This window comes from Sorex fumeus, unplaced genomic scaffold (genome assembly GCF_029834395.1).
Source record: "Sorex fumeus unplaced genomic scaffold, SorFum_2.1 ptg000098l, whole genome shotgun sequence".
Lineage (NCBI taxonomy): Eukaryota > Metazoa > Chordata > Mammalia > Eulipotyphla > Soricidae > Sorex > Sorex fumeus.
Window position 1 is genome coordinate 71,912,695 of NW_026606155.1, and position 24,885 is coordinate 71,937,579.

The 24,885-nt window shown below is 60.2% G+C and overlaps 1 protein-coding gene across 1 annotated transcript in view; it reads left to right on the forward strand.

The window, feature by feature from the left end:
* Nucleotides 1–17,027, forward strand: part of ZFHX2 (zinc finger homeobox 2) — a 30,077-nt gene extending 13,050 nt beyond the window's left edge. The window contains exons 2-10 of the mRNA XM_056133208.1: nucleotides 3,994–6,101; nucleotides 6,411–6,928; nucleotides 7,503–7,740; nucleotides 9,094–9,168; nucleotides 9,632–9,690; nucleotides 11,180–11,380; nucleotides 11,571–11,697; nucleotides 11,836–15,339; nucleotides 15,548–17,027. Coding sequence (XP_055989183.1) covers nucleotides 4,043–6,101; nucleotides 6,411–6,928; nucleotides 7,503–7,740; nucleotides 9,094–9,168; nucleotides 9,632–9,690; nucleotides 11,180–11,380; nucleotides 11,571–11,697; nucleotides 11,836–15,339; nucleotides 15,548–16,524 — 7,758 coding nt within the window. The 5' untranslated portion in view covers nucleotides 3,994–4,042 and the 3' untranslated portion in view covers nucleotides 16,525–17,027. The remainder of the gene's footprint in view (nucleotides 1–3,993; nucleotides 6,102–6,410; nucleotides 6,929–7,502; nucleotides 7,741–9,093; nucleotides 9,169–9,631; nucleotides 9,691–11,179; nucleotides 11,381–11,570; nucleotides 11,698–11,835; nucleotides 15,340–15,547) is intronic.
* Nucleotides 17,028–24,885: the final 7,858 nt, after the last annotated feature.

Genomic DNA, 24,885 nt, shown 5'->3' on the forward strand with positions numbered 1-24,885 from the left:
CGGAGCTCAGGGCCACTCCAACACCACCCATGGTGGCTCCTGGTTTCCAGGACAGACCCCTGCAGCCCCTTGCCTCCCCGCTGCGCAGCAGGGAGGGCGAGGAGAAGGGGCAGCTGTGGAAACCGAGGCCCATTCTGGAGCCGGAGGGTCCTCTCAGGGGAGGACGACACCCTCGGGTCTCCCCACCCCCCTCCCCTCCCCCTCCGTGGCAGCCGCCGTGTAATTTAAAGCTCTCCCTGTCGCCTCTAATGCGATCCTCTCGTTTTATTGACTCTCTCTGCCGTCTGTGGCGCGCCTCCACATCAATCTCCGCTCTAATCACACGGCCGCCGCCACGGCCCGCTCCTGGGGGGCCCCTGCCCTCACCCCGAACTGTGTCTTTCCTAGGGACAACCCTACCTCCACCCGAGCCACCCTTTTCCTTCCCCGCCAGCAGGAATGCCAGGGACTGGGAGGCGGCGGGGGGGGGGGGGGGGGGGCTCCTAGGAGCTGCCCTCCGGGAAGGCCAGGCGGGGGGGGGGGGGGGCGGTTTATGATGGGAGGTCTGCGGGCGAGGGGGCGCGGGCAGGCCCGTCATTCGTTTCTTCTGCTTCCAGGAAGGGGTGAAAAACTGGAGTTCAAGGTAGGAAGGGTATAAGAACTCCGAGAGGGAAGGAGGAAGCGAAGACTGAGGAGGAGGGAGATGGAAGAACGGGGCGGGGGGGGGGGGGGGCGCGGGGGGCAGAATCATTGCTGCCGTTAAAGGTTGGTAATAAATAGTGGGGTGATGGGAGAGGCGCGGAGAAGAAAGGAGGCAGGACTGCCGTGGCAGCGTGAGGGGGTGGGGTGGGGGGGAGGCCCTGAGCAGAGATAAATTTGCAATTGAAATTCCTTCCTGAGGAGGAGGAGGAGGGGGAGGAGGGGCAGGTTGGGAGGTGGGGAGAGATTTGCAATTTTAAGCAGCTGCAGACCTGCCCTGGGCTCACTCTGGGGCATGCCCACTGCTGGCCCGGGGTGAAGCGCCTTGGGTTGGTTTGCTGCCAGCAACCTGCTGTGTCTCCCCGCCACCCCCCCCCCCCACACTCGCTGCCACTTCCAAGCATCTCGTGAGCAAGGCACTGGTCTTCCTGGCTTCCCTGGAGTCCGGTGTGGCATTGTGGGTAGGGAGCGTGGGCCTGCAGGGAGAGAGCCTTGCCTGGGGCAGCTCTCAGGGGGCAGTGGAGGGGCCGGGGGGGGGGGGGGGCACTCATGGTGGCGGTGACCATGGTCTGTCTGGCTCCACCAGCTAGCCTCCCTAGCCCCTCCAGCCTTCAGGGAAGCTCCTCTGGAGCCCCTTCCCCCCCCCCCCCCCACCAGCACTGGAGACTCCTCTCCACCCGGTTTCCTTTACTTCCCTTTGTACCCCACCCCATTGGCCAGGTGCTAATTTGCATTTTCATTACCATACTGGCCTAGCCCCACACCAAGCTCCTTTAATGGCTCCAACTTCACGCCTGGCTAGTGCCCCCTTTCCACCCCCCCCCAGAAGGACAAGGGAAATGGGAACTGGGGGACAGATCTAGGGCCCACTCCAAATCTAGGAGCCTGGAGGTGAGGCTTGGAGCTGGCCCGAGAAAGGTGAGGCCGTCCACTGCATGCCTTCCCAGAGGGCTCAGCCTCAGCATCCTGCGGCTGCTAAGAACGAAAGAGGACAGGGCCACAGGGGCCAGGGGAGGCGTTGGCATGGTGAGCTCTGGGAATTCTGGTGAGTGAGGGGAAGAGCCATGTCAAAAGTTTGGGTGCGGGGCCGGAGCGATAATACAGCGGGTTGGGCGTTAGCCTTGCATGCGGCCGACCCGGGTTGATCCCTGGCATCCCATATGGTCCCCCCGAGCACCGCCAGGAGTATTTTGAGTGCAGAGCCAGGAGTAACCCCTGAGCATGGCTGGGTGTGACCCAAAAAGCAGAAAAAAAGAAAAGGTTGGGTGTAGCCTTGGAGATTTGGTGCTTCTGGTCAGCCCAAAGGGACCCCAGAATCCCAATTTCTTGTCCTCTGGAGGCGCATTTTGCTTGTCTGAGGGCAAGTCCAGCCAGCTGGAGGAGGCCATCCAGGTCGCACAGCTTTGGGGTACAGCCCCAGTACCTTTCCTAGTTTTACCGCCTTGTGTGACTCAGTAGCTCATTCATCCTTTCTATTTCCTGGCTGCCTCAAGAGTAAAATAAGAGGGTTGTGAGAGTAAATGAGATAGTTGCTATGAAGCACTTAGCATTGAGCCAGGATATTATTGCTGTTATTATTTTTTTAATCTCTTTGGGGAGAAGGCAGATAGTCACATGCGAGCTATTGTCTTTCTGATGCGGGGTGCCACCAGAGTTGCATCTGGGGCTCAGAGGATTTCGGGGCCCCATAGGCCAATGAAGTTCTGTAGGTTTATCTCTGGCTCGAGGACCTGGACTTAGGGAAATTAATTTGTCTTTGCTGTCCGGGGAACCTGAGACTCTTTCCCAGCATTTATTCAGCAGCCAGGCATTACTCCTCGGGAGGCATCTTTCTCCACTTTTATTTCTAGAGCAAGAAATAGGGTGAAGTTTGTGCTCCGATGGCACTTACCTTCTAGAAGGGAGAAATAAAAAATGGAGAAATATCTCTGGAGCAAGGAAGCGTGAGGCCATTTTGACTTCCAATAGCCAGGGAAGGAATAGCCACGGTCACGGTCCAGGGCCGCATTCCTGGCAGCATGGGCAGGTGGCCAGGTGGGAGTGAGCACAGTGTGGAGGGGGAGAGGCGGTGGGAGTGGTCAGCCCGGCGGGCAGAGAGATGAGGTGAGCAGCAGAGTGGACCAGTCCTTTATGAAGACTTTGGATTTTAATCACTGTGCAGTGAGAAATCATTGATTTTTTTCCCCCTTTTTTGGGTCACACCTGGTGATGCTCAAGGGTTACTCCTGATGGTGCTCTGGGAACCATATGGGATGCCAGGAGTTGAACCTGGGTGGGCCATGTCCAAGGCAAACGCCCTCCCTGCTGTACTATTGCTCCTGCCCAATCATTGATGAGTTTTAAGCAGAATGTAGTAGAACTTTTTTATTTGGGAGGTTTGGGATCACACCCGGCTATGCTCAGGGATTACTCCTGGGCCTGTGCTCAGGGGACCACGAACTAGAAGCTGGGTGGCTTCCTTCCTTCCCTCCCTCTCTCCCTCCCTCCTTCCTTCCTTTTTTCCTTCCTTTATTGATTTTGGGTTTTTTTTGGGGGGGGGGGGCACACTCAGCAGTGCTCAGGACTTACTCCTGGCTCTGAGCTCAGGGGTCACTCCTGGTGGCCTCAGGAAACCATACAGGGTTCCAGGAATCGAACCCAGGTTGGCCAAGTGCAAGGCAAGTGCTCTACCCACTGTACTATCTTTCCAGCTCCATAATTATGAGTTACTGTGAACCGGGAAAGACTGTTCTGACTGCCAGGCTTCAGCAGTATGGAAGGGGAGGCCCAGGGGCTCCTGAACCTGTTCAGAAATGAGATGCTAATGGCCTGAGGCCAGGCCATTGCAAGCTGAAAGAAAGATGCAGGCAGGGCCATGGCTCCTTTGAGCATTGGGCTATCGTACTGTGGTCTAGGGTTCGACCTCGAACAACCGGGCAAGTACCACATTTTTTGTTGTTTTGTCTTGGGTCACACCTGGCAGTGCTCAGGGCTTACTCCTGGCTCTGCACTCAGGAATCACACTCCTGGTGGGGCTCGAGGGATTATACAGGATGCTGGGGAGGGTTGGAACACCAGTCAGCCACGAGCAAGGCAAGTGCCCTCTCCACTGTACCCTCTTCGGGCCTGGTAGCACATTTTGAGAGGGAAGATGGGGAGGACCACATTCCCGAGGAAACAGTGCTGGCCGGGAAAGTGCTTGGTTTGACCTCTGACACCACAGGGCATTGGCAACTTGGGGCTGGCAAGTGGGTCTCTGCGACTGGAGCTGGGTCAGGGTCCCTGGCTTCACCTCACTGTTCCTCACAGCCCCTCTCTCTATGTCCCCCGCTGCAGGGTCCTGGCTGTCACGCTGAAATGAACCCCCAGCTCTCCTCCGTCTGCCATGGCCACCCTTAACTCATCCGCCGCCGCCAGCACCGCCCGCTCCCCCGGGCACGATGCCCCGACCCCGCCTCTGGACACCTCCTCCCCCGGCACCCCCCCTGACCCTGTCACCAAAGATCCCCCCGCCGCCGCCCCTGCCCCGGAGAGCATGAGGCCCTTCGAGCCGGGGGCACGGCCCCTGGAGTCAGGCTGTGGCCTCGTCCCACCAAAGGAGATTGGGGAGCCCCAAGAAGAGGCGGGTGGTGGTGGCTTCCCACCAAAGGAGCTGGGGGCACACGAGGACAAGCCGCAGGAGGAGGGGGACGCAGGCCTCGCCCCCCTGCCCCTGAGCAACCACTTAGTCTTCACCGCCGCCGGTGAGGCCTGCCTGGTGGCCCAGCCGCCCCCGCCGGGCAGCCGCCAACTCCTGTTACCAAAGGGCTTTCCCCGGGGGGAGGTGGGCAGCGAGGAAGAGCCTTCCCCTCTTCTCCTCGCCCACCCACCCCCCACACACCTCACTGCCCTTCATATTCAACATGGCTTTGACCCAATGCAAGGCTTTAGCTCTTCTGACCAAATTCTGCCCCACGATACCTCAGCGCCATCTCCGGCCGCCTGCGAGGGGAGGGACGGAGCCTTCTGGAGCTACCAGCTGGCTCCCAACCCACCCGGAGATCCCAAAGACGGCCCCACAGGCTGCAGGGAGGGGGACCCCCGCGCGCCCTTCTGGCTCTGCCTCCTGTGCCGCCTGGGGTTCAGCGGGCCCCGGGCCTTCGTGGGTCACACACAGTCTCACGGGGTGCGGCTGAGCCCGGCCCAGCACCAGGGCCTGTGGGGCCACCCAGCTGTGCTGCAGAGTGGGGGCGAGGGCTGCAGGGCCCTCCTCAGCTTCCTGGAACCAAAACGGCCTGCTCAGCCTGCTCTAGACGCCCCCCTCGAAGGCAGCGGTGGCCATACAGCAGCGCCCCCGGGGGAGGTGAATGTAGCCCAGAGCCAGGATGGTGCCCCCGAGGCCCTCGGCCGCCCCGGGGAAGAAGTAGTCCTGGCCCTCAGCCCCCACTCCCCAGCCCCAGCCCCCTGGGGCCCCAGCCCCCCCCAAGCCAAAGAATCACCAACGGCAACGGGCGAGGCAGGGCCAGATTGGCTTCCCGAGGGGCACGACGAGGAGGGAGGGCTGTGCCCCCCACTCAACCAAAGCTCACCCGCCTCCAAGGAGGGGGCCGCCCTCCCCGCCGCCGTGGGCTCCCCCGAAGAGCCCAGTGACCCACCCCCGGCCTACCGCCTCGCCGACGACTATGCCCCGGCCCCGGCGGCCTTCCAGGGCCTCAGCCTGTCCAGCCACATGTCCCTGCTGCACTCCCGCAACTCCTGCAAGACCCTCAAGTGTCCCAAGTGCAACTGGCACTACAAGTACCAGCAGACGCTGGACGTGCACATGCGGGAGAAGCACCCCGAGAGCAACAGCCACTGCAGCTACTGCAGCGCGGGCGGCGCCCACCCCCGCCTGGCCCGCGGCGAGAGCTACAACTGCGGCTACAAGCCCTACCGCTGCGACGTCTGCAACTACTCCACCACCACCAAGGGCAACCTCAGCATCCACATGCAGTCCGATAAGCACCTGGCCAACCTGCAGGGCTACCCCGTGGGCCCTGGTGGCCAGGGCAGCCCCCCGGAGGCCGCCCTGCCGCCCGCAGCTGCTGCTGCCGCAGACAAGGAGCCCAAGGCCAAGTCCTCGTGGCAGTGCAAGGTGTGCAGCTACGAGACCAACATCTCCCGCAATCTGCGCATCCACATGACCTCCGAGAAGCACATGCAGAACGTGCTCCTGCTGCACCAGGGGCTGCCTCTGGGGCTGCCGCCAGGGCTGGTGGGGCCCGGCCCCCCGCCCCCTGCAGGGGCGGCCCCCGCCACCCCACCGGATCTCTTCCAGTACTTCGGACCGCAGGCCCTGGGCCCACCTCAGGCCCCCCTGCCTGGCCCAGGGCTAAGGCCGGACAAGCCCCTGGAAGCCCAGCTGCTCCTCAATGGCTTCCACCACCTGGGAGGGTCTGCCCGCAAGTTCCCTGCTGCACCGCCAGGTAAGCCAGCGCCCTAGACCTCGGTTACCCCAGTGCCTTTGCACTCTTCTCCTGCCCCCCACCCCCGCCTCCCCAGGCCGCTGCCCATGATCCACACCGGCCCCTTCCTTGGGCCACTCACTCATCTGTTTCGTTTTGGTTTCTGGTCACACCTGGTGGTGCCCATGGCTGACTCAGGGATCACTCCTAGTATGTTTGGGGGAACCATAACGTGGTGCCGGGGATCCAGCCTGACAAAGTGTGCAAGGCAGGTGCCACACGCACTCGACTATCATTCCCACCCTCACTCTCCGGTCTCTGTCCCCCCAGCCCCCGGCAGCCTCTCCCCGGATGCCCACCTGCCTCCGAGCCAGCTCCTGGGCTCCGTGGCCGACGGCCTACCCACCTCGCCACCCCCGGAGGATGCCAGCGCTCTGAAGGTGTTCCGCTGCCTGGTGTGCCAAGCCTTCAGCACGGACAGCCTGGAGCTGCTGCTGTACCACTGCAGCGTGGGCCGCAGCCTGCCCGAAGCCGAGTGGAAGGAGGTGGCCGGGGACACCCACCGCTGTAAGCTCTGCTGCTACGGCACCCAGCTCAAGGCCAACTTCCAGCTGCACCTCAAGACCGACAAACACGCCCAGAAGTACCAGCTGGCAGCCCACCTAAGGGAGGGGGGCGGGGCCGTGGGCACTCCCACGCCTGCACCCCTGGGAGAGGGGGCTCCATATGGGTCCGTCCCGCCCCTGCACCTGCGCTGCAACATCTGTGACTTTGAGTCCAACAGCAAGGAGAAGATGCAGCTGCATGCCCGCGGGGCGGCCCATGAGGAGAACAGCCAGGTGTACAAGGTGAGGGGCAGGTGTACAAGGCAAGGGGTGCAGCTGTAGAAGGCGAGGGGTGCAGGGGTACAAGGTGAGCAGGTGTGTAAGGTGAGAGATACAGGTGCACAAGGTGAGGGACAGACATACAAGGTAAGGGGTGCAGGTGTGCAAGATGTGGGGCAGATATACAAGGTGAGCGGCAGGTGTGCGAGGTGAGGGGGGTAGGGCGGGGCAGGGAGGAGTGGGTTGGGGCAGACGGTCCCTCCCTGGTGATGGCGTTGGAGATCCAGTGAGAATGCAGAGTCACCCACTCCAGAGAGACAGACATGAGGGCGCTCTGGACAAACTGAATCCAGTCCTTTATTCAGCTTTTCTGTGTGTGTGGCTGGTGGGACCGGAAGTCCAAGAGGACACAGTATTCCGCCCAGATCCTCAGGACTCTGGGGTGGGGCGCCAAGGCAGCACTCCTCGGGCAGTCACCGGAAGGGGTGGGGGTGGGGCAGGTGCTACTAGCTCAGGCCCCTCGTGGGATGGGGTGGAGGGGCGGCAGGAGATGGTCCTCCCTCGGGACCTGAGCAGGCACCTCCCCGCGCGCTTCCAGTTTCTGCAGGAGATGGAGGGGGCGGCGGCCGAGCCTGGGCTCTTCCGCTGCCTGCTGTGCGCCTGGGAGGCGCCGTCGCGCCTGGCCGTCCTGCACCACCTGCGCGCGCCTGCACACCGCGACGCCCAGGCCCAGCGGCGGCTGCAGCTGCTCCAGAGCGGCCCCGCGGCGGCCGAGGACGGGCTCTCTGGCCTGCACAGCATCCTGAGCTTCAGCCATGGGCAGCTGCCCACTGCGGGTGAGCCGATGCCGGGGCGTGCAGGAGGGGGCGGGCACCTCCCCGGACAGAGAAGGGGGTGATGCTTTCAAGGGCCATTGGGGGTCCGAGAACTGTTGTGGGAGGAGGGTCGAGAAGGACAATGGGCTTACCTCAGGAGCTGGTCCGGAAGGAGAGAGGTAGAAGAGGGAGAAGAAAGTACCACGCCCTGCCCGCTGGGCCTGGGCACGGGAAGCCACAGGAGCACCCAGCTTCTTCCTATCTCCCAGGGGGTCTTCAGTGGGAGTGCTGAGCTTGGGTGCCCCTCCTGCAGCTCAGGTTCTCCCAGCAAACCTGAAACAGCCCCTGGGCACCGCTGGTCCAGGAAATGCAGGGGGCAGCATCTGGACCGGGCAGTCAGAGAAGGGCCTGGGCACTCCGGCTTGGCGCAGGGGCCAGCAGTGGGCGCGGGTGAGGGCAGGGGAGCCGGCCCGGAAACAGGCAGCATTGACTGGTGCTAATTGAATTGCCAATACGCAGGCTGCAGCTAAGTGCCGGAGGGGCCCAGATCAATAGCTAACGATCCCAGCGCAGGGCTGAATGGAGTTAAGGAACTTTAACACTTTAATTAGGCCGCCACCGAAAATAAATTCCAACACATCTGTCAATTCTTCCTTGAGTGGTAATCTCCTCTCCCGGCCAGGCCCGCAGCCTCCCACACCCCACCCCGCTTCCACTCAGCCTTCCCTGTGGTCCCCCCTCTCCCTTCCCCTCTGGGGACCACCCTCGTCCCCACTTCTTGGGGTTTCTACTGTCTACAGATGGCTTGTCTCCCCCCCCCCAGTCCTTTTATTTATTTTGGGTCACACCCTGTGACACTTAGGGGTGACTCCTGGCTCTGCACTCAGGAATCACTCCTGGCAGCGCACAGGAGACCGTGTGTGATGCTGGGGATCAGACCCGAGTCAGCTGCGTGCAAGGCAAGCGCCCTTCCCGCTGTACTAGCGCTCCGGCCCCCTTTCCCCCTGTATGGTGTTGGGGATCGAGCCCAAGCCCTCACGGACGCAGGCTGCATGCTCAACCGAGCCACATCCCCTGTCCTGATCATCTTTATTTCTTGCGGTACCGGGGATCAAGCCCCGGGGCCTCACGCGTGCCAGGAGAAAGGTTTACCCCAGAGCCACACGCCGAGTGACAGGTCTGGACTCTGCCTGTGTCGCAGTGAGAGCGTCCCTGCTCTCCATCTGTCTTTGGAGGCTTTTTGTTCTCTGCCTGTTGAGTCATCATCATAGTGGTTCTGCATCTCTGCATTCTCAGCCCTGCTGGCTACTCTGCTCGTCCTGCTTCCTTTCCTCCCCCCTCCCCATCCGCTGAGTCTCTCCTCCTCCTCCACAGGAAAGGCTCCCGTCCCTCCCTTGGCAGAGCCCCCCATCCCTGAGAGAGACGCCCAGAACAAGACAGAACCATCGGGTGAGTAGCCCGTGTGTCTTCCAGCCTCGCCCTGCCACCCTCAGCACTGGCCTGTTCTGAAATGCCAAAGGGGCCTTGGACAATCCAGATGTCCCCGTCAAGACCTCCTGGGTGGCAGGAACCAAACGGATGGGCGCCTGGGGGGAGGGGGCCGGCGCCACAGAATGTTGGCTGCATTCATTTTTCTTTTTTGGGTCATGCCCACCGATGCTCAGGGGTTATTCCTGGCTTTGCACTCAGCAATCACTCCTGGCTGTGTGTGGGGAACCATACAGGATACTGGGGATCAAACCCGGGTCAGCTGCATGCAAGGCAAAAGCCCTCCCACTCCAGCCCCCGGCCTGTCCAGCAGTCTGCTGAGTCAGCTATGCCTCTCTCCCGCCCTGTACCCCAGGACCTGGGCCCAGCCAGCAGCTGGCCGCGGGCTGGCCGCACCAACTTCCTCCTCTCCTTTCCTCTTCAGCTCCTGAAGACACGGAGGAGAAGAGTGTGTCTGTGGGAGACGGTGCCGGCCAGACCACGGTCAGAACTGGGGGGTGGAAAACCACTGTGGGGGTTGGGGCGAGGGGGGTGGTCGGGTTTTGTTTTCTCCACTCAGGCTCTGAAGTTCGAAATTCTAGTCGCCGCTCGACCTGGTTTGCTGGGCTCTGAGCTCTGCAAGAAGCCTGTGGGCCTGGGCCCGGGCTCCACCTCATGTAGTCTCATGCCCCCCCCCCGCCCCCAGGATCCAGACACAGGGTCCAGAGGGGAGCAGAGGGCTGAGGGGACGAGGAAGGCAACCAAGAAGCTTGTGCCACTGCCCTTGTTCCTGTTAGGCACTCAGAGCCACCCTGCCCCCGATGTCCAGCTACTGTTCTGCCCTGGCACCTTTCTCCCTTCCCCCCTGGGGTCACCCTCCCCAGAGACCCATAGCTGTGCGAGGCGCTAGGACCCAGGTCACTGCCCCACCTTGGGTTGGTTGTGAGCGGGGACCCCAGCCTGCGGTGCCGAGGGGCCCACACAGCACACAGCTCCCCAAGTTGACCCCGTGGCCACCATGCTGCTGGCACCACCTCTGAGGGCCCCTCAGCTCCAGGAGTGGCCTCTGCCCTCCACCCCTGCCCAGGCCTCTCCCAAAGGGAACCTCCTGCGCCCCTTTCCTCTGTTGACCATCCCTGCCCTGGCACGCCGGCACAAAGACAGCCGGCAGGAGAGGCTCTGAGTTGGGCGCCCCCAGTGCCTCTGGCAACATGGCCCTGCCAAGCTCATCAGGGGACATGGAGATCTCTCTCTCTCTCTTTTTTTTTTTTTTTTGCTTTTTGGGCCACCCCAGCGATTCTCAGGGGTTACTCCCTGCTCTGCACTCAGGAATTATTCCTGGTGGTGCTCAGGGGACCATACAGGATGCTGGGAATCGAACCCTGGGCGGCCCATGTGCAAGGCAAACGCCCTCCCCACTGTGCTATTGCTCCAGCCCCGGAGGTCTCTTTTCTTACCTGCCCTGCCTGCCAGCGTCTCCTCCGATCCCCTGACCCCTGCCCTCCCCAGCCCTGCTCGCTGCCTCTGCAGGCCCCTGCCCTGGCCTCCTCCCGACACAGCCTCCTGCTCCCTCAGAGGCTCAGCCGCTGCCACTATGCCCTCCTTTTGTTGTGGGATGGGGAGGTTTTACACTTCAGGTAAACAAAGCACAGCACTGCCAACCCCCCCCCCCCCACCCCCAGTGAACCAGCCAAGCTCGCCATCATGGAGGTGCTGGGCTTGGAGTACGCCCCAGGAGGCAGGCCCTGCTTGGTGCTGCAGCTGGAAGCAGAGGGAGGCGTGGATAGAGGCCAGTGCCCACCTCAGCCTCAGTCCCTGGGAAATGAGGGACGGGGGGGGGGGGGGGGCGGGGAGGAAGCACTTTTCACCCCGGATGGGTGCCTCCCTGTCAGGCCCGTGCCCTGGACCTGGGCAGGGGGGACAGGGTGGTGTCACATGGGCATGACACTGGGTCCATGGGCCCTGACACCTCCGGTCCCTGTGTGCCCCCCAGGTGTACTGCTGCCCCTACTGCAGCTTCCTGAGCCCAGAGTGCGAGCAGGTGAGGGCTCACGCCCTGTCCCAGCACGCGGTGCCGCCCCGGTACAGGTGCCCGTTGTGTCAGGAGCAGCTGGTGGGCCGGCCCGCCCTGCACTTCCACCTCAGCCACCTGCACAACGTGGTGCCCGAGTGTGTGGAGAAGCTGCTGCTGGTGGTGAGTATGGCCGCGCCTGACTGGCTGGACAGGGGTGGGGAGGGCCGGAGCGTGGGAGGGGGTGGCCCCTATGCATCTGCTCTCCCCGGAGGCCCAGGGCGCTGCTTCCCAGGATCCCCAGGGCTGCTGGAGCTGAGCTCAGGCTGGTGTGGCCAGGGTGGGGCTGTCATCCAAACTCCTTCCCCTCCAGGCCACTACTGTAGAGATGACCTTCTCCACCAAAGTGCTGCCTGCGCCCAGCCCAAGCCCTCTGGCAGAAGGCCCGGAGCCCCCAGCTCCAGAGCCAGAACCTGGGCCCAGCAGAGATCAGGCCACTGGTAAGGGGGTGGGGGGTAAGGCACTGGCAAGCCTCCCAGGGGGGCAGGGAAGGGGTGTGGAAACAGACCCACAGCCTGGAGTTTGGGGGCGGGTGGGGCCGCACTCCTGTCTCACTGCCTCCCCTTTCTGTCCCCTAGAAGGCCCTCACCTTACCCCGGAAGCCAGTCCCGGGGCTCCTCCTGAGCCTCCCCCGCCTGCCACCGAGGAGGCCCCAGACAAGCCCGTGGGGAGCCCTGAGCAGCCCCCTTCTCCAGTCCCCTCTCCAGCGCCCAGGCCTGATGCCCCGGCCACCGAGGAAACGGCCCCAGTAGCGCCTGCCGCCCCCGAGGAGGAAGAGGGCCCTGCTGGAGAGCCCCGCCCCGCGGAGCCAGCTCCCCCGGACACCCGCCACCCCCTGACCTACCGGAAGACCACCAACTTCGCCCTGGACAAGTTCCTGGATCCCGCGCGGCCCTACAAGTGCACGGTGTGCAAGGAGTCCTTCACGCAGAAGAACATCCTGCTGGTGCACTACAACTCCGTCTCCCACCTGCACAAGATGAAGAAGGCGGCCGTGGACCCCGCCGGCCCGGTCCGGGGAGAGGCCACGCCCACCGCTGCCGCCACCTCCGACAAGCCCTTCAAGTGCACGGTCTGCCGGGTCTCCTACAACCAGAGTTCCACGCTGGAGATCCACATGCGCTCCGTGCTGCACCAGACGCGCTCCCGGGGGGCCAGGCCTGACCCCAAGGCCGACGGGCTGGAGCGGGGCCCCGAAGACGCCAAGGAAGGCGAGATGGAGGGGGAGGGGGGCCTCGAGAAGCGGGGCCCCGACGCAGGGGGCTTCACGTCCGGCCTGCCCTTCCTGTCCCCGCCTCCCCCGCCCTTGGACCTGCACCGGTTCCCAGCCCCCCTCTTCGCGCCCCCGGTGCTGCCCCCCTTCCCGCTGGTGCCCGAGTCCCTGCTGAAGCTCCAGCAGCAGCAGCTGCTCCTGCCCTTCTACCTCCACGACCTCAAGGTGACACCCAAGCTGGCCCTGGCGGGGCCCGCACCCCTGCTGTCCCTGCCGGCCGCTGCTGCCGCCGGCCCGCCTCTGCCCCCAGCCCCCAAGTCGGAGCTGGCCGAGCGGGAGTGGGAGCGGCCCGCCGTGGCAGAAGAGGGGAACGAGGCGGGGCCCACCTCGCCCCCCAACCCAGCGCCCAACGAGGCGGCCCGCACGGCAGCCAAGGCACTCCTGGAAAACTTCGGGTTCGAGCTGGTGATCCAGTACAACGAAGGGAAGCAGGCCGCAGCCCCTCCCCCGACCCCGCCGCCCCCAGAGGCCCTGGGCAGCGGCGGCGACAAGCTGGCCTGCGGGGCCTGCGGGAAGCTCTTCTCCAACATGCTCATCCTCAAGACGCACGAGGAGCACGTGCACCGCCGCTTCCTGCCCTTCGAGGCCCTGAGCAGGTACGCAGCCCAGTTCCGGAAGAGCTACGACAGCCTGTACCCGCCCCCGGCCGAGCCCCCCAGGCCTCCCGAGGGCCCGCTGGAGTCGCCCGCTCCCCAGCTGGGCCCACCCTTCCTAGTGGCCGAGTCGGACGCGGGGAGCGCCCGGCCCCCCGAGGAGCGCGGCCGAGCTGGACGCTGCTGGCCCCCCGAGGAAGAGGAGGGCGCCAGGGGCAGCCTCGCCCCGCTCCTGCCGGCCGGCCGCCGCTTCTCCAGAACCAAGTTCACCGAGTTCCAGACCCAGGCCCTGCAGTCGTTCTTCGAGACCAGCGCCTACCCCAAGGACGGAGAGGTGGAGCGCCTGGCCGGGCTCCTGGGCCTGGCCAGCCGGGTGGTGGTCGTGTGGTTCCAGAACGCTCGCCAGAAGGCGCGCAAACACGCCAGCGAGGTGGGGCCCGCGCCCCCGGGAGGCGGCCCCGGGGGACCCTCGGGCTGCAGGCGCTGCCACGCCTCCTTCTCCTGCGTCTTCGAGCTGGTGCGGCACCTCAAGAAATGCTACGACGACCAGCCCCCGGAGGAGGAGGAGGAAGAGGCCGAGCGAGGGGACGAGGAGGAAGAGGGAGAAGAGGAAGACGCCGACGAGGAGCAGGGCCCGGAGCCCCCACCGGGACCCGAGGGCCCGTCCCCGGAACCTCTGGACCGGGAAGAGCCGAACCAGGCGGAGCCCGCGAAGCCGGGCAGCAAAGAGCCCGAAGGCCGGGCCGTGGCCTCGCCGGCCCCCACCCACGCCTGTGACCAGTGCGCCGCGGCGTTCCCCAGCCACGACCTCCTGGCTGCTCACCGCCGGCTCCATTTCCTGCCCGTGGTGCCGCCCGGCGCGGCTCCCCACCTCCTAGACCTGCCTCTGCTGGTGTTTGGGGAGCGCAACCCCCTGGGGGCCGGCGCCCCCACGGTGCCGGGGCCACCCCTCAAGCGGAAGCACGAGGACGGCAGCCTGTCCCCCACGGGCAGCGAGGTGGGGGGCGGCGGGGAGGGCGAGCCCCCTCGGGACAAGCGCCTGCGCACCACCATCCTGCCGGAGCAGCTGGAGATCCTGTACCGCTGGTACATGCAGGACTCCAACCCCACCCGCAAGATGCTCGACTGCATCTCCGAGGAGGTGGGGCTCAAGAAGCGCGTGGTGCAGGTCTGGTTCCAGAACACCCGGGCCCGGGAGCGCAAAGGCCAGTTCCGGGGCACCCCGGGGGGCGTGCCCAACCCGGCAGCCAAGCCCCCCGGCCCTCCCGCCCCGGGCCCCGCCCCCTTCCCCAAGTTCAACCTCCTATTGGGCAAGGTGGAAGAGGGGCCCGGCCGGGAGGTCCCAAAGCGGGAAGCCCCCGTTTTCCCCTACCCTCCGGTCAGTTCTGCCGCTGCCCCCCTGGCCTTCCTTCCTCCTGCGAAAGAGCCCAGCACCCCCACACCGGAGACCCCCGCGCCTGTACCTCTCCCGCCCGCCCCAGCCCCCAGCGAGGACGAGGGCCCCGAGGAGCCCTCCAAAGCGTCTCCCGAGAGCGAGGCCTGCAGCCCCTGTGCCGGGGACCTCAGCGATTCCTCGGCTTCCAGCCTGGCCGAGCCTGAGTCCCCGGGGGCGGCGGGGGCGAGTGGGGGAGGGGGCGGGGGGGCAGGGGCCCCCGACGGCATGGGGCAGCGGCGCTACCGGACCCAGATGAGCAGCCTGCAGCTGAAGATCATGAAGGCCTGCTACGAGGCCTACCGCACGCCCACCATGCAGGAGTGCGAAGTACTGGGGGAGGAGATCGGGCTGCCCAAGCGAGTCATCCAGGTGTGGTTCCAGAACGCCCGGGCCAAGGAGAAGAAGGCCAAGCTGCAGGGGGCCGCCGCAGGCGGGGGCGGCGGCGGCGAGGGCCCCCCGGGAGCCCAGCGGGCCGACTGCCCCTACTGCGACGTCAAGTACGACTTCTACGTGTCCTGCCGGGGCCACCTCTTCTCCCGGCAGCACCTGGCCAAGCTCAAGGAGGCCGTGCGCGCCCAGCTGAAGAACGAAAGCAAGTGCTATGACTTGGCCCCGGCCCCCGAAGCATCCCCGGCTCCCAAGGCCCCCCCTGCTGCCGCTACCGCGCCTGCATCGCTGCCGCTAGGGGCCTCCCCGGCCCTGCCTCGCCTGGCCCCGGTCCTGTTGTCGGGTCCGGCTCTGGCCCAGCCCCCACTGGGCAGCTTAGCTCCTTTCAGTTCAGGTGAGTGGGCAGGGGGTGTGTGGGGGGGTAGGGGGGCTGCGCTTGTGAGCTGCCCCCTGTAAGGGCCCGGCTGCTCTTCCAGGCCCTGGGGCCTTTGCTTGGGGCCCTTGGGACAGGGGACAGCCGGCAGGGATGGAGGTGGGGGAGGAGGGGTTGCAGCCGGGCCAGCAGGTGGCTTCATCCTGCCTCCCTCTTTTCATCTCCCCAGGCCCGGCAGCCTCCTCAGGCCTCCTGGGCCTGGCCACCTCGGTCTTGCCTGCTACCACGGTGGTCCAGACTGGCCCAGGTTGTCCCTTACCTCAGAGACCCGGGCCTGATCCGGCCAACACCTCCACAACAAGCCCCCCCAACCCTGCCCCGGGCCCACCCACCGAGCCCCCTGGGGACACGGGCCCTGCTGAGCGGAAGCCAGTGGCAGCCCCCGCCAACACCTCCGCTGACGCCCTCAAGAACCTCAAGGCGTTGAAGGCCACGGTCCCTGCCCTGTTGGGGGGCCAGTTCCTGCCCTTCCCCCTGCCCCCTGCAGGGGGGGCCACCCCACCAGCTGTCTTTGGCCCCCAGTTGCAGGGGGCCTACTTCCAGCAGCTCTATGGCATGAAGAAGGGGCTGTTTCCCATGAACCCCGTGATACCTCAGACCCTCATCGGACTGCTCCCCAACACTCTCCTCCAGCCTCTGCCCCAGGCCCCCGAGCCCACCGCCACAGCGCCTCCCAAGCCCCCCGAACTGCCCGCCCCGGGGGAGGGGGAGGCCGGGGAGGCCGATGAGCTGCTGGCGGGCAGCGCGGGCATCTCCACCGTGGACGTGACCCACCGCTACCTGTGCCGCCAGTGCAAGATGGCATTTGACGGGGAGGCGCCGGCCGCTGCCCACCAGAGATCCTTCTGCTTCTTTGGGCGGGTCTCCGGGGGGCCCATGCCCGCCCCCCTGCGGGTGCCCGTCTGCACCTACCACTGCCTGGCGTGTGAGGTGCTGCTGAGCGGCCGCGAGGCCCTGGCCTCCCACCTGCGCTCTTCGGCCCACAGGCGCAAGGCGGCCCCGGCCCCAGGAGGCCCCCCCATCACCGTCACCAATGCTGCCACGGCCGCCACGGCTGCTGTGGCTTTTGCCAAAGAGGAAGCAAGATTACCTCACACGGACTCCAACCCAAAAACTACTACTACCTCTACACTTCTAGCTTTATAAACAGATAAACCAAGATGTGGGGAGCTGTGGGCGGGGCGGGCTCAGGGCTCCCTCCCTGACTCCGACAGGGGCTGGGTAGGGGGTCCAGACCCCTCCCTGCGACCCTTGGCTCCACCCACCTCATCCTCAGTGGGCTTCACACACACCCCACCTCCAGCAGCATCCTGCCTCCTCCTCCCTCCCCCCCCGCCCCCCCGCCAGACATGTCTTCCTCATGACTCCCTGCCCAGGCACCCCCTCGTGCCCCTGCCACCCATTCAGGGCCACCCTGCCCTGGTGCCCAAACTCCTCTGGATTGCATTCCCCACCACCCCTGTACCCGCTGAACTCCCAGTCACCCCCAGCTTCTACACACAGACACACAAACCTGTTATCCCCTGCTGTTCCGCTGAAAGAGAAAACACCAAAAAAAAATTTATATATATATATATATATAATAATGAGAGAGAGAAAAGAAAGGAAAAGAGAAAACCCAAGCAAGACAGAAGAGGGAAGGAAATGTGCATCAATACTTCCCTTTCTCCTTCATGCCCTTGTCCAGAGCGCCATACCGCTCAAACTTGACAGATACCCCAGCTGGCTCCCAAGGCGGGGGCCTGGGCCGGGAGCCCATGGAACTCGAACCAAACTGGAGGTTGGCGGCGAGGAGATAACCCCCAACTCCTGCCGGAGCCCCTTCCTGCCAGGGAGTCCCCGCGGCCTGGACTCTAGGGGAAGTCGCTGCCAGCCCCTACCCTGCTCCCTGGGAACTGCAGTCACTTATTCTCAAAGGCTTTAAATACAGAGATCCTCTCAGCAGCCGTGGGCCTGCCCCTCGTCCCAGCCCTGCCATGAGGGGGTCCAGCCCCCGGGACCGGCACTGCCCACCAACGGCAAATCCAAAGTTCTTAAAAAATATATATATACAAAAAAAAATCCTGAAAACACACAACCAAAAACCAAACAAATACAAGAGCGAGACAGCAAGTGAGCGCGGGCACGTGCACATTCGCACAGGAGAGATGGAGAGACCAGATGGAATGAACTAAAGAAAAACTTGGAATATACAAAAAAAAAAAACCCACCTGAAAACTCCCATCCAACAAGTGGTCATTTCCTGTTTGTGTCACTTTCTTCCCTACCTGTGAGGTCTCTGACGGGCTGGGGGCAGTGACAGAGAAATGAGGAAAGGAGGAAATGCTTTCAGAGACAAGAGTTGGGGGTGCGGGAGAGAGCCCAGAGACTGGATGGGGTGCAGCCTGGCCTCCTGAATTAGTATTGGCCAGGACAGGTGGCGTTCACTCCCAGCTGAGTCAGAAAAGTCCACACCAGACCTGAGGGAGAGTGCAGGGGTAAAGGTGCTTGCCTTGCATGTGGCAGACCTCTGTTCAGTGTCCCACTCCACATATGGTCCCCCAAGTACTGCCAGGAGTGATCCCTCAGTGCAGAGCCAGGAGTAAGAGCATCACTGGGTGCGACCTTGAGACCAAAATAAATGAGTTAGAGGAGACTTCACCTGGCTTCAGTGAGCCTCAGAGAGTGATTGTCACAACATAAGAGCCCAGCTAAAGTGGCACCAGTGAAGAAGCAGATGCTTCATTTTGGCAAACACTGCCCTGCCCTTCCAACATTTTCCCTACTACCCTGCCCCAGACCTCCAGTCAGGCATGGCTCCTTCCACCATCCCCGCTGTAGGCCCTGCGTGCGCAGGCACACACACACACGCACACACACGCAGGTCTTGCCAGCCCCTGGATTTACACTTCCCACGGGTAGGCACAGACCAAGTCAATACTGAAATGGAAACTTACGCACAGAGATGAAAAAAACAGCTTGGTCCCTAGTCCCCTGAGGGTTCTCATGTCTTGTCCCAGTCATTTGAAAATTCCTGCTCCAAGGGCTGGCGTGATAGTACAGTGGGCAGGGCATTTGTCTTGCATGCACCCAACCTGGGTTCTATCCCTAGTAACTCGTATGGTTCCCTGAGCTCACCAGGAGTGATTCCTGAGCACAGAGTCAGGAGTAAGCTCTGAGCACCATTGAGTGTGGCTCCAAAATAAAAATCAAAACTCCAGCTGGAACAAATCAGGGGCGGGGTGGAATTAGTTGTCCTGATGATGCCCAAAAAGGAGGGTGGGTGGTTTGAAGGGCACGGTCCTCCTCTTAGCATCTCCCTAGAGGTACTTCTCTCTCACCTTTTGAAATCCTGTGTATAGAACAGCATAGCAGCAGGGGTAGGAGAAAAGAAACTTTTTCACCCCGCTTTCTGGGAACATAAGGCCCATACAAGTTGAAAACAAACTAGGAGGGAAGGAGGAAATGTTTTCAAGAAACCTCGGCACATGGCCCATGCAGGGTTAATTGGAGGTGACGGGCCACAAGCTTGGGGAGCAGACCCAGTGGGGCAGGTCAGCTTTATGCTGGATACAAATATGTTCCTCAGAAATCTCCCCTCTCCTTGTGCCCACCATTTCTTCAACCTCGCCGGTGCCCTGGTCTGCACATAGCACATCCAACCCGGTAACAGGACTGACATCAAGTATTCATCCTGCCCTGGACCCCCAGCTGACTGCTGGCACGTGGGCATACTTCTCCAGGGGCACTATTTCTCATTCCCAGTGTCTGAAAGCTTGGCCCCCTACAGCCCTTTTCTCAGGCTGGAAGTCCTGTGTAGGGTGGGTGGGTGGGGATTAAACTCTGCTCCTGAAGAAACACAGGTGCCCAGCAAAACACATCCCTGACCCCAGTGCTGAAGATGAAGGCCAAGCCTTCAGGGTGCCACCGCATTGTTTCTCCTGTGGCATCACTGACCCAGTGCAAGGGTTGTTAGATACCTGGCACATTCTCTGCTATTTGCAGACATTTCAGTAAGTCATTATTAATGCTCTTAGTCCAGGGTTTAGGACATACATAATAGATCCTAAAGCTTCCGGATTCTGGTCTTATTTCCTGCCAGGGTCAGCACAGAGGCAACGGATGGAAACGATCTTGCTCTAAATCCATGTTTCCAAAAAGTGGGTGATAATGATGGGGGAATGGAGAGATAGTATGATGGATTCGATCCCTGGCACTGCATATGGTCCCCGTAACACCACTAGGAGTAATCCTTGAGCTCAGGAGTAAGCCCTGAGCACCAATGGATATGGCTCCAAAACAAAATAATTAAAAAGTGGGTGATAATCCCCATGGTGGGGTAAAGAGGCACTCAAGGTATTGGAACAACAGAGGAAAGCAGTAGTAGTCTCATGTACAATAGCAGGAGGGTGGGACTTTACTTAAAAAAAATAGGGGAGGGGGCAGTTAAGTAATTTTTTTTTTCTGTAAAGGGGGGCCAGAATGTCACAAGTTTGGAAACGTCTGGTCTAAATTGGAGTCTGTGTGGAGATGCCTTTACATACCTGTTTCGTGGGCCAGACAGATAGCACAGGGTGTAAGTCATTTGCCTTGTAAGTGGTGAACCAAGGTTCAATCCTTGGTACCATATATAGTTCACTGTGCATCACCAGAAGTGATCCCTGAGCAGAGGCAGGAGTCAGCCCCGAGTCCAGCTGGGTGTGGCCCCAAAACAAAAACAAAAAGTTCGCAACTGGAGCCCTATTCTTTTTTTCTCTTGCCATCTGGGGATTGAGCCTGGGCCTCATACATGCATGCCATGTGCTTTCCCACAGAGCTACATCCCTTGCCTGATTTAACTAGGATCAGAAATCAAAGTTTGTGGGAAAACTAAAGTCTGTGGGAACAAAGAAAATCTGAAGTATTAGCCAGAGAGATGAAGTGGGTAAGGCACTTGCCTTGCATGCAGCCAATCCTGCAACCCAGGTTTGATCCCTGCACCCATAAGGCCCCTAAGCACCACCCAGGAGAGAGCCCGGAGTACAGAGACAGGAATAATTGCTGAACACAACCAGGTGTGACAGCCAAATCTCCCACACAGACACACCCCAAAATATTATACAGGCCAGAAAGATAGTAAGGCGTTTGCCTTGCATACCAGGTTTGATCCCTTGCACCCCACATGATCCCCTGAGCACCACCAGGACAGAGTGTGGTTCAAAATAAAAAATAATTAAAAAAAAAACCTGAAGTACTAGTGGCCAAGTGGGGTGGTGTTTAGCAATAGCAGCACAAAAAAATAACTCAGCCTTTCCCCAGCCCCCAGCCCCTCAATATAACTGAGCATGGCCCCTGGGTCTTCTGAACATAGCTTGGGAGACCCCCTGAAAATAAGTAAATACATGAAAGAATGAAGAATGCCAACTCTTCCAGACCCAGCAGCACCCCCCTACTTGATTCCATTAATGGTATTCTGGGCTTGGGGACCACTTACTAGAGAGCATGTGGGGTCAAGGGCTTATGCTTTGTATATACAGCACCTAAATTCGATCCTTGGCCCCGAACACTAGGGGGTGTAGTCGTGGAGCCCCTGGCTCTGCAGCATTGCACGGTCCTAGCATTAAACTGTCCAGCCCAATTGGCCAAATATCACCAACATTATTCCCGGACCTCTTGAGCACTATTTAGGAGCACTCCTCCCCCCAACATGCATTCACTCAATCACCCACTGGTCTAGACATGCACATATCTGTGCAGAGATGTGCACCAGAGAACCACAGACGCGCAATCAGAAACAGCAGCAAAGTCAGATGGAGAGAGCTAAGCGGAGATGCTTAAATGCCAGCACCAAGAGTACATGGCACATAGGACAGGGGCCTGCCCCAGTGATGACCCAATACTCGCCATACACACGGAAACACCCCCCAATACACGCGGCTTTCCTTCACACATCTAGGAGGTGCTTCTCATTGCTCAGGGAAACAGGAGCAACAGTGGCAGGGCTCCCCCGTGTTGAACCTGAATCCATGGAAAATAGATCTGAAAGGAGCTCTAGGGTGTGACTAGAGAGTGCAGAAGACAGATGAGAAAGCAGGGGAAACTGGGAAAACTCATGAAAGCCAGGAGGATACTGGCCTGGGCTCCGTGTTATACAGGGGACCAGGCCCTGGGAGCTTTTCTCTAAGCGGCCCTGGGTAGCTCAAACCACCAGCTAGGAGCCACTCCTTCCTGGAGGATCCCCAAGACCAACGAAGTCCTCAGGACCATGAGAAAGGCTAGAGCCAGCCTGCAGGCCCAGAGGATCACAGCTCAGAAGCCTTGTCCAAAAGTGACATGAAAATAAAATTTTGAAGAAGATCAGAACTGGGTACTGTCAGATTGGGGGAAAGTTGAGACACGGAGACTGCCCTTCACGGGGAGGACAGAGCATACGGTGAGGACTCGCCCCAAGGAACGATGGACACAGGGAAGATGTCTCGGATCTCCTGCCGCTCCCCAACCATAGAGGGAAGGAAGTTAGGGAGGAAGCAGGTAGATTTTAGATGGGGCAGAAAGAGAAAGAGAAAGGGGGAGGGGCAGAGAGTACAGAGAGTAAGGAACTTGCCTTATGTGCAGCCGACCTGGGTGCATCTGGTCCCCTGAGCTCTGCCAGGAATGATCCCTAAGCACAGAGCCAGAGTAAGCCCTGAGCACTGCCAGGTGTGGCCCACCCCAATGTATATAAAATTAAGAGTAACATATATTATAATATAACATATTATTAAAATACATTACAACCTTACATCATAAGTATATTATGTTATTATTAAAATATTATTTTAATAATAAAATATATTAAAATATATTTTAATAATATAATATTAACAATATTATAATATATTACAATAATATAATATGTTTATATATATATACATATATATATTGCTTTTTGGGTCATACCCGGCTATGCACAGGGGTTACTCCTGGCTTGGCACTCAGGAATTACTCCTGGCAGTGCTCAGGGGACCATATGGGATGCTGGGAAACCTATACAAGCCTCCTCGACGCGCCTGAAGAACGACCTACCCGAGCTCCTTCTGGAGAATCCCGTCATGACTGACTGCCACCACAGCAGGGCCCATTCTTGGCCACCTCTTTGTACTCCATTCCGGGCCGGCCTCCAGGAAGAGGCACCACAAGGACTCTTCCCTCGTGGAGCCACAGAATCCACAGTCATGGCTTGACCACAGAAAGCCAGCTCCCAGCTTCCAGCTCTCAGTGCCAAGGTCACAGGCACTACAGGAACCGGGGATGAAAGGAAGAAGGACTTCGGAAAAGCGAACTTGAAGAGTTCTTCTGTAACGGCCGCTGCCAGGGAGACAGTTTACTAACATGGCATATATGACAGACTGGACTTCCTCTTTGCTGCCCCCACCTAACACACACACACACACACACACACACTCACACAGTCACACACTCTTGTACAATCTCACACAGAGTCACACAGATACAATCTCACATATACACACTGAGTCACACACTCTCGGACACACAATCATACTCACACTCATACCCAGAGTCATACAATCTCACACACACTCACATACACAGTCCCACGCACTGAGTCAAACAATCATACACACAACTCACACACTCACAGTCACACTCACACACTCATACTCATGATTTCACACATGCTCTCACACAACCACACACTCAGATACACACAATCTCACACATGCTCACACACACTGAGTCATACGCTCTCATAAACACAATCATATACACAATTACACCCAGAGTCACACCTTCTCATACAATCTCACACACACTCACACACACATTGACACACTGAGTCACAGTCACACACAATCTCCACACGCTCACACAGTCACACTCTCATATACACATACATGCACTCACACACTCATACTAATAATTTCACACCCGCTCTCACATAGTCACACAGTCATACACACAATCTTATACACGCACACACATACTCACACAGGACAGCATGAAGGCATGAGGATAGTTGGGAGGAAGCACGTAGTTATCTACAAGGTACCTGCTATCTAGGACAACTGTGTTTCTCTGAGTTCCACCCACCCACATCGAGATCACATGAATATTTGTTTAAAAGCACATTCTGGGGGGCTGGAGAGAGAGCACAGCGGGTAGCGCATTTACCTTCCACGCGGCCAACACGGGTTCATTTCCCAGCACCCCATATGGTCCCCTGAGCACCGCCGGGAGAAATTCCTGAGTGCATGAGCCAGAAATAACCCCTGTGCATCGCTGGATGTGACCCAAAAAGAAAAAAAAAAGCACATTCTGGGCCTGAGAGAGAGAAGATAGTAGAGGTTAAGGCGCTTGCTTGCTTTGCATGCAGTAAATGCCAGTTCAATTCCCAGTATGACATGGTTCCCCAAATACCACCTGTAAAGACCTCCAAACACAGAGCCAAGAGTAATCCCTGAACACCACCAGGCATGGCCCAAGTCACCCCCCCCAAAAAAAAAACCCTGTAAAATATACACTCCTCAGACCAACTGAATCAGAAACCACCTCAGTGGTTCCTCTCTGGACAGAAGACTGCTCAGCCCCAACCCCATCTCTGACTGCCCCTAATTTCCTATCAAACCAGAGGCCACCACCAGGGGCCGAGCATCACCCCAGACTGTCTTCTTTGTTACCCCCATATGCTTGGTTACCCCAAATGCTTCCAGCATTTTGGAAATCGATGTCTTCTGCTATGTTGACTTTCTTGAACAGGAGAAAAAACACAAATACCATCCATTCGCCCCCCAGCTGTGAGCCTCCCCGCCTCCTGGGGCCAGGCCGGCTGTCTGAGCTCCTTCATCCCTGAGGGGCGCTGTCTGTACCTGCCTCGGGGCAGCTCTGATCACCCATGAGGAGCTATGGGGTATCTTCTGACCTCACCCAGAGCCCAGTGACCTTCCAGGTCACTGATCTCCCACCATGGATGCCTCAGAAAATCCCGACATGCTCAGGCTTCTTCCAGGTCAAGGCCCGAGACGAGAAGGCCAGTGGCCCTGGAGAAAACCCCACCAATGCCTACCAGAGTCTCTACCAGATTCTCTTTCCACCAGGGCTTGTGGCTAAGCCCCTGTCTCTGTTCCAGGCGGGCACTGAAAGATAAGGAAATCTTCCAGCCGCAATTGCGGTGCCCTTGGAAGGCTCCTCAACACAACACTTCCCAGAGTGGTCTTTGGAGAAGGGCAAGCTGGAGGTCCCTTGGCCCTCCTAACGCCTGCCTCTCTCTAGGCCTAAAGCATGGCCCCTTCCTCCCGATACTCGCTGAACATGGGCCTCCATGCTCCTTCAGAGAAGGAGTGGGCTCCTGGCAGCTGCCCTCAGACAGGCACAAGGCTCAGAGGCCACTCTCCGGCCCACTCAAGGCGCCAGCATCTCTTCCTCTTCCTCCTTCCCAGAAGCTTCTGGCACCTTCTTTGTGACCACATAGTGGGTTGATCTCTCTGACTCTCATTTCTCCCAGTTCCTGCTCCCCAAGCCAGGGCTTTGGGTATGACTCTCGCCTGTGTC